The sequence below is a fragment of the Amphiura filiformis genome, chromosome 17 (genome assembly GCF_039555335.1).
Source record: "Amphiura filiformis chromosome 17, Afil_fr2py, whole genome shotgun sequence".
Taxonomy (NCBI): domain Eukaryota; kingdom Metazoa; phylum Echinodermata; class Ophiuroidea; order Amphilepidida; family Amphiuridae; genus Amphiura; species Amphiura filiformis.
Genome location: NC_092644.1, coordinates 53,439,088 through 53,452,020, shown reverse-complemented (window position 1 = coordinate 53,452,020; position 12,933 = coordinate 53,439,088). Strand labels below are relative to the sequence as shown.

Below are 12,933 nucleotides of genomic sequence, written 5' to 3'. Positions count from 1 at the left end.
TGGTCGCCCAGATCTCGTTATGGTTTAAATCCTTCGGACACGTGCCATTATTACAATTAACTACATCATACACAACTAACTGTGGAAATTTCGGCGCCTTTGTGTTGGCGCGAAAGTTAAACTATCTCTTGGCGCATGGACGTACGTTTAGCGCGTCTTATACTACCATGCTTAGAGTGCTTGTGGTTAAATTCGATTGATAAACATATATGATTGAGAGTGTGTGTTTGAGACAAAGTCCCGGGGTAAAGTCCTGCTTAAAATCCAAAGTACATAGTCGGATTTTATACTCGGGCTTTCGCGGTCAATAAACTGGTAGATTCCAAATCAGAATTGTTCAGTATTGAAGTGAGCCATTATAATTATGCAAGATATATTGCATTCTTAGTCAGTGGGAGTGGTCTATTAGTAGACACATAATCTGATTGGACAATCGCATGATTTTGGGTGTCGTCTATCAGGCCGGCATCCACTATTCAAAATATTGGACCTGCCTGTCGTCTATCACACGGTAGAGGATAGGCAAAATTAAAATTCCTATCGTTTATTCTCTAATTCAATAACATACGTTTACTTTACTGTCACTAATTATATAAATTCTTCATGACCATTTTACTGTTAAACACTTTAATTTTAATAAACATCAGTATAATAACATATTTTTATTTATCAAAATTCGACTATGGCATAGTCTAATCATGCTACTGCCCCTCTGGGCTTAAACTTGGTAAACTTAATAATATTATTATAATAATAAATTTGAATTAAAGCCATATTATAACATTTGCTGAGGAGGACGCCGTCAATATTTTTCAAAATTCTGTTTTTACACGATTGTACTTCATTAAACCAACATATACCAGTGTCTCCGGAACCGGGGGGAGGCTGGGGGCCCGGTCCCTCAATAATTTTGGTGAGGGGCCCAAGTACCCTAGCGCCCCCAATATTCTGAGGTAAAACTCATAATTTTAGGGTGAAATTCATAATTTTAGGATCAGATTCATAATATTATGAATTATTATTATTATAATATATATATGTTTCTCGTCCGGGTTTTTAAAAATTAGGAGAATGAGGGGCTTTTTATTTTTTATTTTTTATTGGAAACCGACGCTAAATACCTGTATTTGGCACCATGTTTCAGGTATTCGACATACAGATTGATATCTGAGAAAAAGGAGGAGGCCCTTTTATTTTATTGTTTTGAGAGGTAGACCCTCTAGTGATCACAAAACTCTTCTTAAATGATGTAGGCCTATTATGCATTTACAAAACCGTAAAATAAGTTTCAACTTATGAAGCATCTTTTTCTACAAGTTATAACTGAAAGATTACAAAATAAAAAGAAATTTGAAAAATCTTCAAAAAATGAGGAGGGCGCGGACGAGAAACATGTTTGTTTTTTTACTCGGCCTAAGGTACAATTCATGTAAAAATGTATGCATTACAAAAGCTTCCGTGCTTCACATCAACCCCCTTACCTTCAGCATTTCGCGCCTCGGAGCAGGCAAACAATTTGCCCCCCATCCGAGATTTTGAATAAAACGCAGGAACCGTCGTTTTATCATTCATGTTATTACGATGGAAATATTAGTCGAACGCATACGCGATGTTCTTAACACAGTATTACATGGCGTGCGGGACGGTGATCTACACAACAAAGTATCGTACGACAACCGAAGGAGTGATGCGTATTGGCAACATCGGCGCTGGTAGTAAATTCCAATTTTCTTTGCTTTAGTTGTTCGGCTTAAAATTAAATATATGAAAAGCTAAGTAAACATTTTATGCAAAGAAATATTAATCTATTTTGTATTAAAATTTTACAATATGGCTTTAAATACCAAATGTTCAAGTTTTTCAGATCCAAAATCTCGTAAAATTCCCATTGGAGATAGAGGAATAAAGGAGGAGTGTTATAAACTATATTTGGTTCAAATCGTTAGATGAGGGGATCATGTCGAGATTAAGTTCGTGGTCAGAGGTCATCAAACCGAGGTCACCCTGGGTCCAAGGTCACGTGGATCAATGGGGTCAAACAGTATCTATCAAATTAAAAAAAAAACACCTGTCGCAACTTTCTAATAAATTGAACTAACTATTAAAACAGTATACAATCAGTAGACAAATACAATCTGCACATTACACTGATGTGAGAGTGCCACCTGTTGTAGATATCGATGCTGATCAATATATTCCCATACCAACTTCAAATACGTCTTTATGCTAACTGTACTATTAAACTTACGTCAGTTACCACACTATGGTACTATGGACTCAACGTTTTAATGCCATCCCAATGTTTGAGAATGCAGGTGATATTTTTGACTGGTACAATTATCATTTTGTCCGTGCGACTCTGGATGAGCTTGCACCTGCACCTGCAACAACTCGCTCAAGGTATATCAGATGTAGAATGCCTTGGTACAACAACTCTGTCCATCAATCCCGCCAAGAACGCCGTCGCAAAGAACGGAAATGGAGAAAGTCACGCTCTGAAAATGATCGCTTGGAATTCACTGAAGCTAACAAAAGTGTCAAGACTAACATCACAAATGCCATAAAAGATTATTTTGGCACCAAACTTCACAATGCCAGCACAAAGGAAGTGTTTCAAGTCATGAATCAGTTATTGAACAATCAGGGGAGACCTCTTCCATCTTACAATGATCCCTCTGATCTCGGCAATAAGTTTTCTCAATTCTTTGTGACTAAGATCCGCAGAATTCGTCAAGATTTGAACATTGACGGTGGCAATTTTATAGATCATTGTGTTGATAACTGCAGACGATTTAGTCAATTTCAAGAAGTGTCTATGGATGATGTGAGATATCACTAAGTCTTCTAATTCGTCTTGCTTTTTAGACCCTTAGCCCACGTGGCTCTTGAAGCAGCATTTAGAACTCCACCTTCCAGTATTGACTGAGCTTGTTAACAGTTCTCCGAGAACTGGTATTTTCCCTGCCAACGCACATTCAGCGGTGGTTTCTCCTCTCTTCTAGAAGCCTTCTTTGTGTAAGGACGATCTAAAGAACTACAGACCAGTCAAACCTCCATTTCGCTGCTAAAATCATTGAGAATTTGCTGCGACACAGTTTGTTGAACATTTCAGCTTGCACCAACTAATGGATCCCTTGCAATCTGCTTACAGGGCCTGTCATTCTACTGAGACTGTACTCATAAAAGTTCAAACTGACATCTGAACTGAAATTGACTCAAAATGCGTCGTTCTCCTAGCGCTCCTCGATCTATCGGCGTCGTTTGATACTATAGAACATAACATTTTTAACACAGATGAACTTTCATGATAGTTTAAAAACTATCATGAAAGTTCATCTGTGTTGGTAATCAAATAAATGAAGAATTGAACTTTTGTTCACAACACATAAAGTTACTCACCTGAAATTTTCGGTTGTTAAGACTACAACCTTCTTCAGCAGACTGATCCAGTTCGTTGATCGATTTGACGACTCTTGACTTGTGACGTCAGAACTGGATCGTAGACGCTCGCTAAGTTGTAGCGCCAAGGAAAGACAAGGACATACGCATACTACCAGCGGATAAAGGGAGAATTGTTATGGTATTAGACACGCCAGAGTAGCTCAGAGTACCAGCAAAAGTGTGAACAACTACTTGGAGATACAACTACTTATACTAATCTTGGTACTAAAGACCCTACTACCAAATATAAGAAAGAACTTGTGTCTGTGTTACAAGAATTGGAAAATGAAGGTGAGAGTAAATCATGTTGAATAGCTTTGAATACAGGAAGCTTTATCCTACTACAGAATCACCACCGAAATTCTATGGCTTGCCAATAGTGCACAAAAAGGACATACCTTTAAGGCCTATAGTTAGTAGCGTTGGCTCAATAACCTACAACAGTGCCAAATTTATCGCTGACATTCTTTCACCATTGGTTGGTAAAACTACCCATCATTTCCGATCGCATAAAGGACGAAAGGGTAGAGGAAGACGAAGAACTTAGATCATATGAAGTCACTGCCCTTTTCACTTCAGTGCCTATAGATAAAGCCCTCGATATTATTCGTGATGATCTGATCAGTGACACTACGCTAGATGAAAGAACAAATCTGTCAGCGGGCCAAGTGGTAAAACTTCTTGAAGTTTGTTTACGGTGTACATATTTTGTTTACAATGGAGTGTTTTATTTACAAATACACGGAGCGGCAATGGGGAGCCCAGTCAGTCCAATTGTCTGCAATCTGTATTTGGAACATTTGGAACAATTAGCCTTCTCTACTGCTCCTCATACTTCATTGTGGTGGTTCAGATATGTTGACGACACCCACACCAAATTAAAGAACACTACGCCCAGGAATTCACTGATCACTTAAATTCGCTCGATCCGGATATCAAATTCACCACAGATGGTGAAGATAACAGGACTCTTGCTTTCTTGGACACTCTAACATTCATAAAACCCGGACGGCTCACTAAATATCAAGATCTATCGCAAACCCACACATACAGACCAGTACTTGAACTTTTCTTCGAATCACCCTTTACAACACAAACTGGGAGTGATACACACGCTTTTTCATCGCGCAGAGTCAGTTATTACCGCTCCGGTAGACTGTGACGAAGAGAAGTCGCACATCACTGAAGCACTATCTAAGTGTGGTTACCCCAAGTGGGCATTTGATAGGCTCAACAAACCTAAGGATAAAAGTAAACCGACAAAGGACAGTACCAACACCAGCAAAGGACAAGTTGTTATCCCTTATGTCAAAGGCATCTCCGATGCCTTAAAACGTATTTACAGCTCATGCGGCATAAGAGTGTGTTTTAAGCCAACGCGCACACTACGTCAACTGTTAGTTGCGCCTAAAGACAAAACGGACAAAAAGGACGTCACAGGTCCCGTATATCTGATTCCTAGCCAGGGTCAGACCACCCGGGGCCCCTGCTCGAATCATACATAGGAGAGACAGGCAGGTCTCTAAAAACTCGTTTCCTTGAGCATAGGCGGTCTAGCTCCACCTCGTCCGAGGTATCTCAGCACATACACATAGAGTCCCCAGGACATCACGTGGACCTAGAGAAAGTGCAAATCCTCGACAGAGAACCACAGTACTTCGAAAGAGGAGTCAAAGAGGCCATTCACACCCGGGCCAACCAACCTTCTTTGAATAAGGACGGGGGCGCTACAACTTAGCAAGAGTCTACGATCCAGTTCTGACGTCACAAGTCAAGAGTCGTCAAATCGATCAACGAACTGGATCAGTCTGCTGAAAAAGGTTGTAGTCTTAACAACCGAAAATTTCAGGTGAGCAACTTTATGTGTTGTGAACAAAAGTTCAATTCTTCATTTAACATAACATCTTGATAAGCCGTCTTGAAAACGGCTTTGCTGTTTCCGACACTGCTCTACAGTGGTTCACCTCCTACCTACGTGACTGGAAAAGCCAAGTTAATGTTGCTGGTCATTTATCTGATCCCATAACTAGTGATTTTGGTGTGCCGCATGGCTCTGTAATGGGTCCACTCCTGTTTACTGCATATGTTCGTCCCATAAGTGACATTGCCATCAGTCATGGAATTAAATATCATATTTATGCAGATGACACGCAACTTTACATCTCGTGTAATCCCCGCATTCCCGGTGACATGGAGCGTGCCCTGTCCACATTGACTCCGCGCTGTATCCATGAAATCAAAACCTGGATGTCAAACTGTCTGAAGCTGAATGATTCGAAGACGGAGTTCTTTGTTGCAGGGTCGCCTTACAATCTTAAACACTTGACTCAAATTCGCCATTGGCACCTAAGATCAAGCCATCTGAGACTGTTCGAAACTTCGGCGTCATGGAGTTCAATCCCACAATGACCCTTTCCAACCATGTGAATTTCCTCCGCAGATATCCATCAATCTCCAATTACGAAATCTCTGGCGTATTCGTCAATTCATTGACCATGACACTTGGTCACCTCTCAGTTCGTACGCTCATTTGATCTCGTCTAGACTATTGCAACGGACTCTTCACTTCATTATTCGGCAGAGATCTTAGACTCCAACGCCTACAGTAACAGAATCATGCTGCGATATCCCTCGACGTCTCAGTTCTGTGAACCCGTCACGGAAAGATCCCTCGACGTCTCAGTTCTGTGACCCCGTCACTGACAAATCGCCGCCGAAAAATCAGACGGCTTAAGGAGGCATCCAGGATAGGATGTGAAACGTCGCCAGTCAAAAATAGTAAATCCAGTTGACTACATGTTAATTAAATCAACTTGATATTTTATACCTGGATGACTGAGAATATACACAAATATATGCTGCGAGACTGGTTTTTGCAGTTGGTCGTAGAACTGGCGCTTCCAATCTCCTATAGACATGGCACTGGCGGCTTCCAGTTCGCCAACGAGTACTTCAAAATCCTTCTGTACGTTTTAATATAATAAGTCTAGGCAACACCAGAGTCCCAACTACATCAACTACGACTACTTTACCGTTTATGTTCCTCCCCGTACCTTGCGATCGTCTTCCGACAGTAACCGGCTCGCTATTCCAAGACGCAGCCACAACCTGACTTGTGAAAACAGATTTCACATTGCAGCTGCCACGGCATGCGGCATGGAATGCACTACCTGTGGACATAAAATCTGCTACGACCACATCCGTGTTCAAGTCTATGAGCTTCTATGCTAAAGACTCAAGGGTGGTGCAATAATTATGTGTACCCCTGGGGGGGGGGGGGGGGAATTCTCAAAATGGTCTGCCAAAAACGCTTGCCCCCCTTTGGCCATGCCAAAAATCTTTGCCCCCCTTTCGACGTGCCAAAAACCTTTGCCCCCCCCCTTTTTTTGGCGTGCCAAAAAATTTGCCCCCCTCCCCTTACACATGCAAGATTTTTGGGAACCCGAATTTAAAACCTTAAATTGTCTTATCATATAATGCGAGCGCAGCAAGCAGGAACTTTTGCATATTTGAATGTGTTCCTAACGTTTTCCTATGCCTTTTTAGGGCGTAATATAGAAACGGTACCCAAAATATCTGTGCCAAAAATTGCTTGCCCCCCCCCCCCTTTCGACCTGCCAAAAATCGCTTGACCCCCCCCCTTTCGACCTGCCAAAAATGCTTGCCCCCCCCTATTGGCCTGCCAAAAATCTTTGCCCCCCTATAATTCACCCCCCGGGGTACACATAATTATTGCACCACCCCTCATTTGTTTACTTGCACTGCTTCTCTTGTTATTTGACTTTTGTGTATATTTTTGTAAGCGCCATGGTATCTTGGTGAATGGCGCCATAAATGCCTGTAAATGTAAACGAAGTCTTTTTCATAATTCTTCAGACATAATATTTCAAAACATCTTGTATCTCTAATGCCATCAACAATAAAAAGTAATAATTGTCAAGATATCAAAACTTTCTTATCATTTTTATATTTTAATTACCACTAAAATTAATTATAAATAAAACGCCATGAGAATACATACACTACAGCCTGTCTAAAAAAATTGTGCAAGTGAAAAAGAGCCCTCTTTGGCGATTAGAAAATACCGTTGTGACATGATGCTTACATCAACGTCAAGGACACAGTCTTAGCTCTGAAATACCGTTTGTTCTGTTCAATTTGCTCTTTTTAATCTCGAGATATATTTAGTTAAGAACGAAGGGGTACGTACGTAAAATCACAATTGTGCCACTTTTACTAGGGAATAGGGCTGTACATGCAAATCAATGATAGCTGATGTTGATGCGTCTAATGCACTCCCCCTTCGGGGCTCGTGTATTAGACGCATCAACACCAGCGCTGCCAGCGCGTGTGCATTATTTTGTCTAATTTCATTAATTTGTCAAATTTCATTAATTTGTCAAATTTCATGAACTTGTCAAAGTTCATTAACCTAAGTGTGTAATATTTGTATGTCTTGAATGAGAAAAAGAACAGCATTTACAATGGTAAAATCATTGACATGCACATGTATTTAATTTTACAGCAGAATGTGAAATATTTATTTATCGTTTAATTTGTCGTAAGTAGAAAAAGAGAACCATTATACCTTTTTTTTCATGATAAAACATTAAAAACAATTTTGTATTGTTGTGTAATTGATGCATTCTTTTGATTTCACGAAGGAACTCTTGATAAACTTGATGCTACATGTATCGTTGATATACATGCACAGCCCACTTCCCTAGTAAAAGTGGCACAATTGTGATTTTACCCGTAAACAAGCAAATTGAACATACTAAACGGCATTTGAGAGCCGCGACTATGCCCTTGACGTTGATGTAAGCATCATGTCACAATTGCCTAATTATTTTCTAATTGCCACAGAGGGCGCTTTTCACTTGCACAATTTTATTTGAAACAGGCTGTAGTATTTGATTCCTGATTCTGCAAGTCTGTTTCCATGTCCACAACGCATCCAATCTCCTTTCTGGAACATACGCATCCCTTTTAAAGGGATTTTTATTATGAATCTAGCCAAGCTTGGAAAGTCTTGCGATCTCGAAGTAGTCCATGAAACGAACAAAACGAAAAATTGATGTTTGAAATTATTTTATTCTTGATTAATGACAATAAAATTATTTAATAAAATATTAGTCGTTTATTTTAAAACTTGCTGGTCACAGCTTTCGCGCGACTTTTTTTACAATATATTTTACTTCAAATTTTCAAGGGAACTAATTTCTGATGTACATGTTTCAGCACTTAAATGCACTAGTATTATAATTGTATTGAAGCAATAAGCACCCGAGTCGTCGGGGTTATAAGTTCACTAACAGCATTTTGCTCTGCAACAGCTTTCACCTGTTTGTTTGCTTGAGTTTCACCTCTTTAAAGGGCCGTATTTACCGCCCCAACTACATACACAAGGGAGGTGTTCATAATTGGATAATGACATTTTTTACAATCTAGTATAAGGAATTTGACAACTTGTAAACAGGTTTGAATCTTAGAAATAGAAAAAAGGTCAATAAGGTCAAATTTTATGGGTGCTATTGGTGACAGATATGGTGCTTGGCTGGCCTGGTCACCAATTACGGCTCTTTAAGTATTTCCGCCAGAGCTATTCTGTGGTCTTTGACCTCTCTCTCTTTCGACATACCGTGGCAAAGTGCGCAGCAGTGGACGCCATACGCCAAGTGTTTCTAGAATCCCTATAGAATAAGTTTAATTTTAATGCAAATTTATTGCACATACTGAAGAAGCTTGGTTACCTTTTCAAAACAGCCGGGTGGGAGGGTTTTCAATGAAATATTTTATGTGCAAACTGAAGCATCCTATGTATGAAAGAATATATGAATATTAACTGTACATCATATATATCGATTCGCGATACCCAAGCGTGCTACAGTTTATATGGTTTAGGAGGCAGATAATTTTATTCTAATTTCATATAGGCCCTACGTCACATAACATTGTTTCCTTTCGTTTCCTTTATAATCGGTTAACATGAATACCAGCTTTATTAGCGCAAAATATTTCTTGAATTTAGTCAGTGAAATGAAGACTGAAAAAATGGTGAACATTTTATGTAAAAATTACATAGAACCCCACTAAAGATTACTGTTTCGTTTTTATGGTAATCTAATCTTCCAGGTTCTATGCGGAAATGCTATATAAAAGGGAAAAACCCAACGTCTATACAAGACAAATGACAGGCTCACTATACTTTGCACTGACCGATACCATCATTGGTACGTGCGATCAAAATCGATATATGTATTGTGCCCCCCCCCCCGCCAACTAAATTTTCCTTTTAGGCAAATGGGGCTGGGCGAATTTATGTATGGCGTAGGGGGGAGTGGGCAAAGTGGGAGTGCAGGGCATTTGCCATTTGTCTGCACCACAGTATGCTAGGCAAAGCATGCATCATCCATGATTATTGTGTAACTTGCCAGGCAAGTGGGCCAGGTGAACTTAAACTTGCAATTTGATATGTACGTGTGCTGTGTGCGGGGCTGTATGTGTGTGCAGTGCATTTAAACATACTCCCCATTCCAGAAAAAAAAATAGCACTAATTTTTTTATTAAAATATGTTATCAAGTTCTGTAAAATAAAACATAGGTCTCGCCTAATCATTCATTTAGTCCTAACTGGAGATAAAAGAATGAGTTCACAATTATTTTTACTAATTTCTTGAAAAAGAGCCAAAAACATGCATATTCGGCATGTTTTACGACAATCGAGTCACAAAAATTCACAGACTTGGAACAAGTCTAAGCATTCAAAATCTTATCTTAAAGGAGCATTTCGTGATCCTAGCATCATCTTTTTATGATATTTTTCAGTACATATCCACGAAAACAGCATTCCCAAAATTTCAGTTGATTCCGATTTTGCGTTTGCGAGTTATGCATGATTATGTGTATTACACTGCTCCATAGACAATACGTTGTAATTTCGTTCTGGTGCACCAGAACGAAATTCAAATTTCACGATATCTGTGCTAAACGAATTAATCTGCAAGAAATATTTTGTACATAAACATTATGTAGCCAGAGTATTCCAGTGATATAAAAATCTCAACTTTTTTGAGAAAAGTGGGGGATGAGGCTGTGGATCACGATTTTGGCTCCAATTTTCACTTTTTTGTATTACTTTAATTAATGGTTATAAAAATAAGAATGAAACATGTCTTTTCCAAAATTTAGAATGCATAAACTGAAATTAGTCTTAGTACAAGTCTTTGGGCTTGATTGTCACAGCATAATAAAAACATCCTAAAAACGCATGTTTTTGGCCCTTATTTCCAAAAATTGGCTAAATATTAAAATTTGACTTTTATTGCTTGTTATGACTAACCAAAGGATTAGGATTTAGCTATGTTTCATTTGGCAAAAGAGGATAATATTTTTTATTCAAAAAAATTAGTTCTGTATTTTTCTGGAACAGAGAGTACATACATGTACAATGTACATTGTACATGCATATATTTCGTACATGTACTAGATCATCAAGGAAGTTTATTTGGCAGTGAACTCATGAGACCGGTTTTGCTTGTGCGTATCGTAAATATTAACTTAGAATTTCGACAAGATTAATGGATACAGCTCAATTAGTAACTTGTACTGCATTTGGCTCATTATGGAATCAGATATACTCGTAGCCAGCGGGATTCAAGTGGTGTTCCTGTTCCTGTTCTCGTGAAATTTGTCCGAAGTTAATAAGTGAGGGATATAAGGTGAACGTATTACACCACAATGAATTGTACATCGGGAATTGTAGGTACACTACTACTTCTGTATGAAATTAAGCGCAAACTATAGAAACCTCAAACTCGTGTAGTAGCAGTTAAAAATGACTCGTTCAACGGTTGACTTTGACATCATTTAAAATTTGACGGGTTGAAAGAGTAAAATATGTCCTGTAGATGCTTTTAGAAAAACAAAGTCAGTTCTGTGCAATTGCAAGTGTCCACTGTTAATCACCATGCACCACAGCAACCAAGACGATACAGATGTAGATGACGTGAAGTTAAAATGGGTCAATGAAGCTAACAAGAAGCGTATTGTCTTTCGTATGGTTGGACTGACAATTATTCCAATCTTGGTGTTAATTGCAATGAATATCATATTTGTTCGTGATGCAATTACGGATAGAAAGGCAATAAATCATTTAAAAGCCCGAGTCAAATCAAGTATGGAGGATTTCGGTGGCTTGATTCATCGCCTTCAAATTGAGCGTGGAACCACTGCGTTGTATCTGTCATCGCATAGTGATGATATCCTTAAGAAACTCCGACAGCATTACATATCTACAGACAAAGCGATATCTAATGTTAGTTTATGGAACGCAGGAAATAGTAATTTGCAACCATCTATGGCTTATTTTGAAAACAAAGAAACGTTTCAGAACCATTTACAACAGTATCGAGATCACATGAATCCAAATTCGACAAACTTACACGACAATATGGCATTTTACACAGAAGCAATAAATGAAATAATTCGATGGTTTGATTTTTCCGATATTGATGTCAAAACGAGCCACACTATTTGGAGCAAACTTGTTGACTATGAATTACTGGTGATGGCCAAGGAACATAATGGTGTACAACGGGCACTTGGAAGCAGCTTTTACGCAATGGGAGGATTCCGTAACCACTCTATGTACCTATGGTTCATGAATGAAAACTTATTTGGAGCTGCTTCTCTCGAAAATAGCATGTTTTTTTCCAAATTTGTCAACGATAAGTACAACAAAGTTCTGGAATCTAAAGGTGACTTGATCTCCAGCATCATGTCAATGGAGAATGAAATCAAACTAAATGATTATGAGAATATGGAAGAATCGTGGGAAAGAGGGGATTTTTGGTTCGACCGGATGACAAAATATATTAATGTCCTTTTTGACCTCCAATTGGTACTCGCTGATAATATCTTATCTGGTCTTGACGAAGCTATTTACGTTCGACAGAGAGAGTCAAGCATTTCTATTACAATCATGGTAGCAGTGCTATTTGTATCCCCCATAGTTATTCACGCCATTTTTATCCAGACACGAAAGATTCAACGTGTTAGTGCCAATTTGGAAATGAAAACGCGGGAACTAGAGGAGGAAAGGGAGCGTTCCGATCGTCTGCTTCATCAGATGCTTCCCCCAACCATTGCATTGGAACTGAAGTCAAGTGGCACCGTTAAAGCGGAATTCTACCAGGAAGTCACCATATTCTTTTCAGATGTTGTGAACTTTACACTGATGTGTGCAGAAAGTACGCCCATGCAGGTAGGGAAAGAGAAATGAAACTGATCACCCGATTACTCAGTGCTATAGGGAGGCAATATATTTATGAAACTATGTAAATGAATCATTCTGGATGCACTAATATAACAAAATCCTACAGAAATCCTGATTCCTTTTCAAGTTTAATAAACCTAATAATAAAACTTCACAATTTCCAATTTATAAAGAGTTTTTTGATTTGTCAAAACCAATAATGAAGAAACTTCCTA

At 38.9% G+C, this 12,933-nt stretch overlaps 1 protein-coding gene across 1 annotated transcript; it reads left to right on the top strand.

Moving 5' to 3' along the window:
* The first annotated feature begins 11,410 nt into the window (after positions 1 to 11,410).
* Positions 11,411 to 12,724, top strand: LOC140137299 (uncharacterized). Its single transcript, XM_072158942.1, has one exon. The coding sequence runs from the start codon at positions 11,411 to 11,413 to the stop codon at positions 12,722 to 12,724; it is 1,314 nt and encodes a 437-aa protein (XP_072015043.1).
* Positions 12,725 to 12,933: the final 209 nt, after the last annotated feature.

Bases quoted from the DNA above. Each gene is read 5' to 3' on its own strand.
- LOC140137299 (XM_072158942.1), top strand. From the start codon at position 11,411: ATGCACCACAGCAACCAAGACGATACAGATGTAGATGACGTGAAGTTA.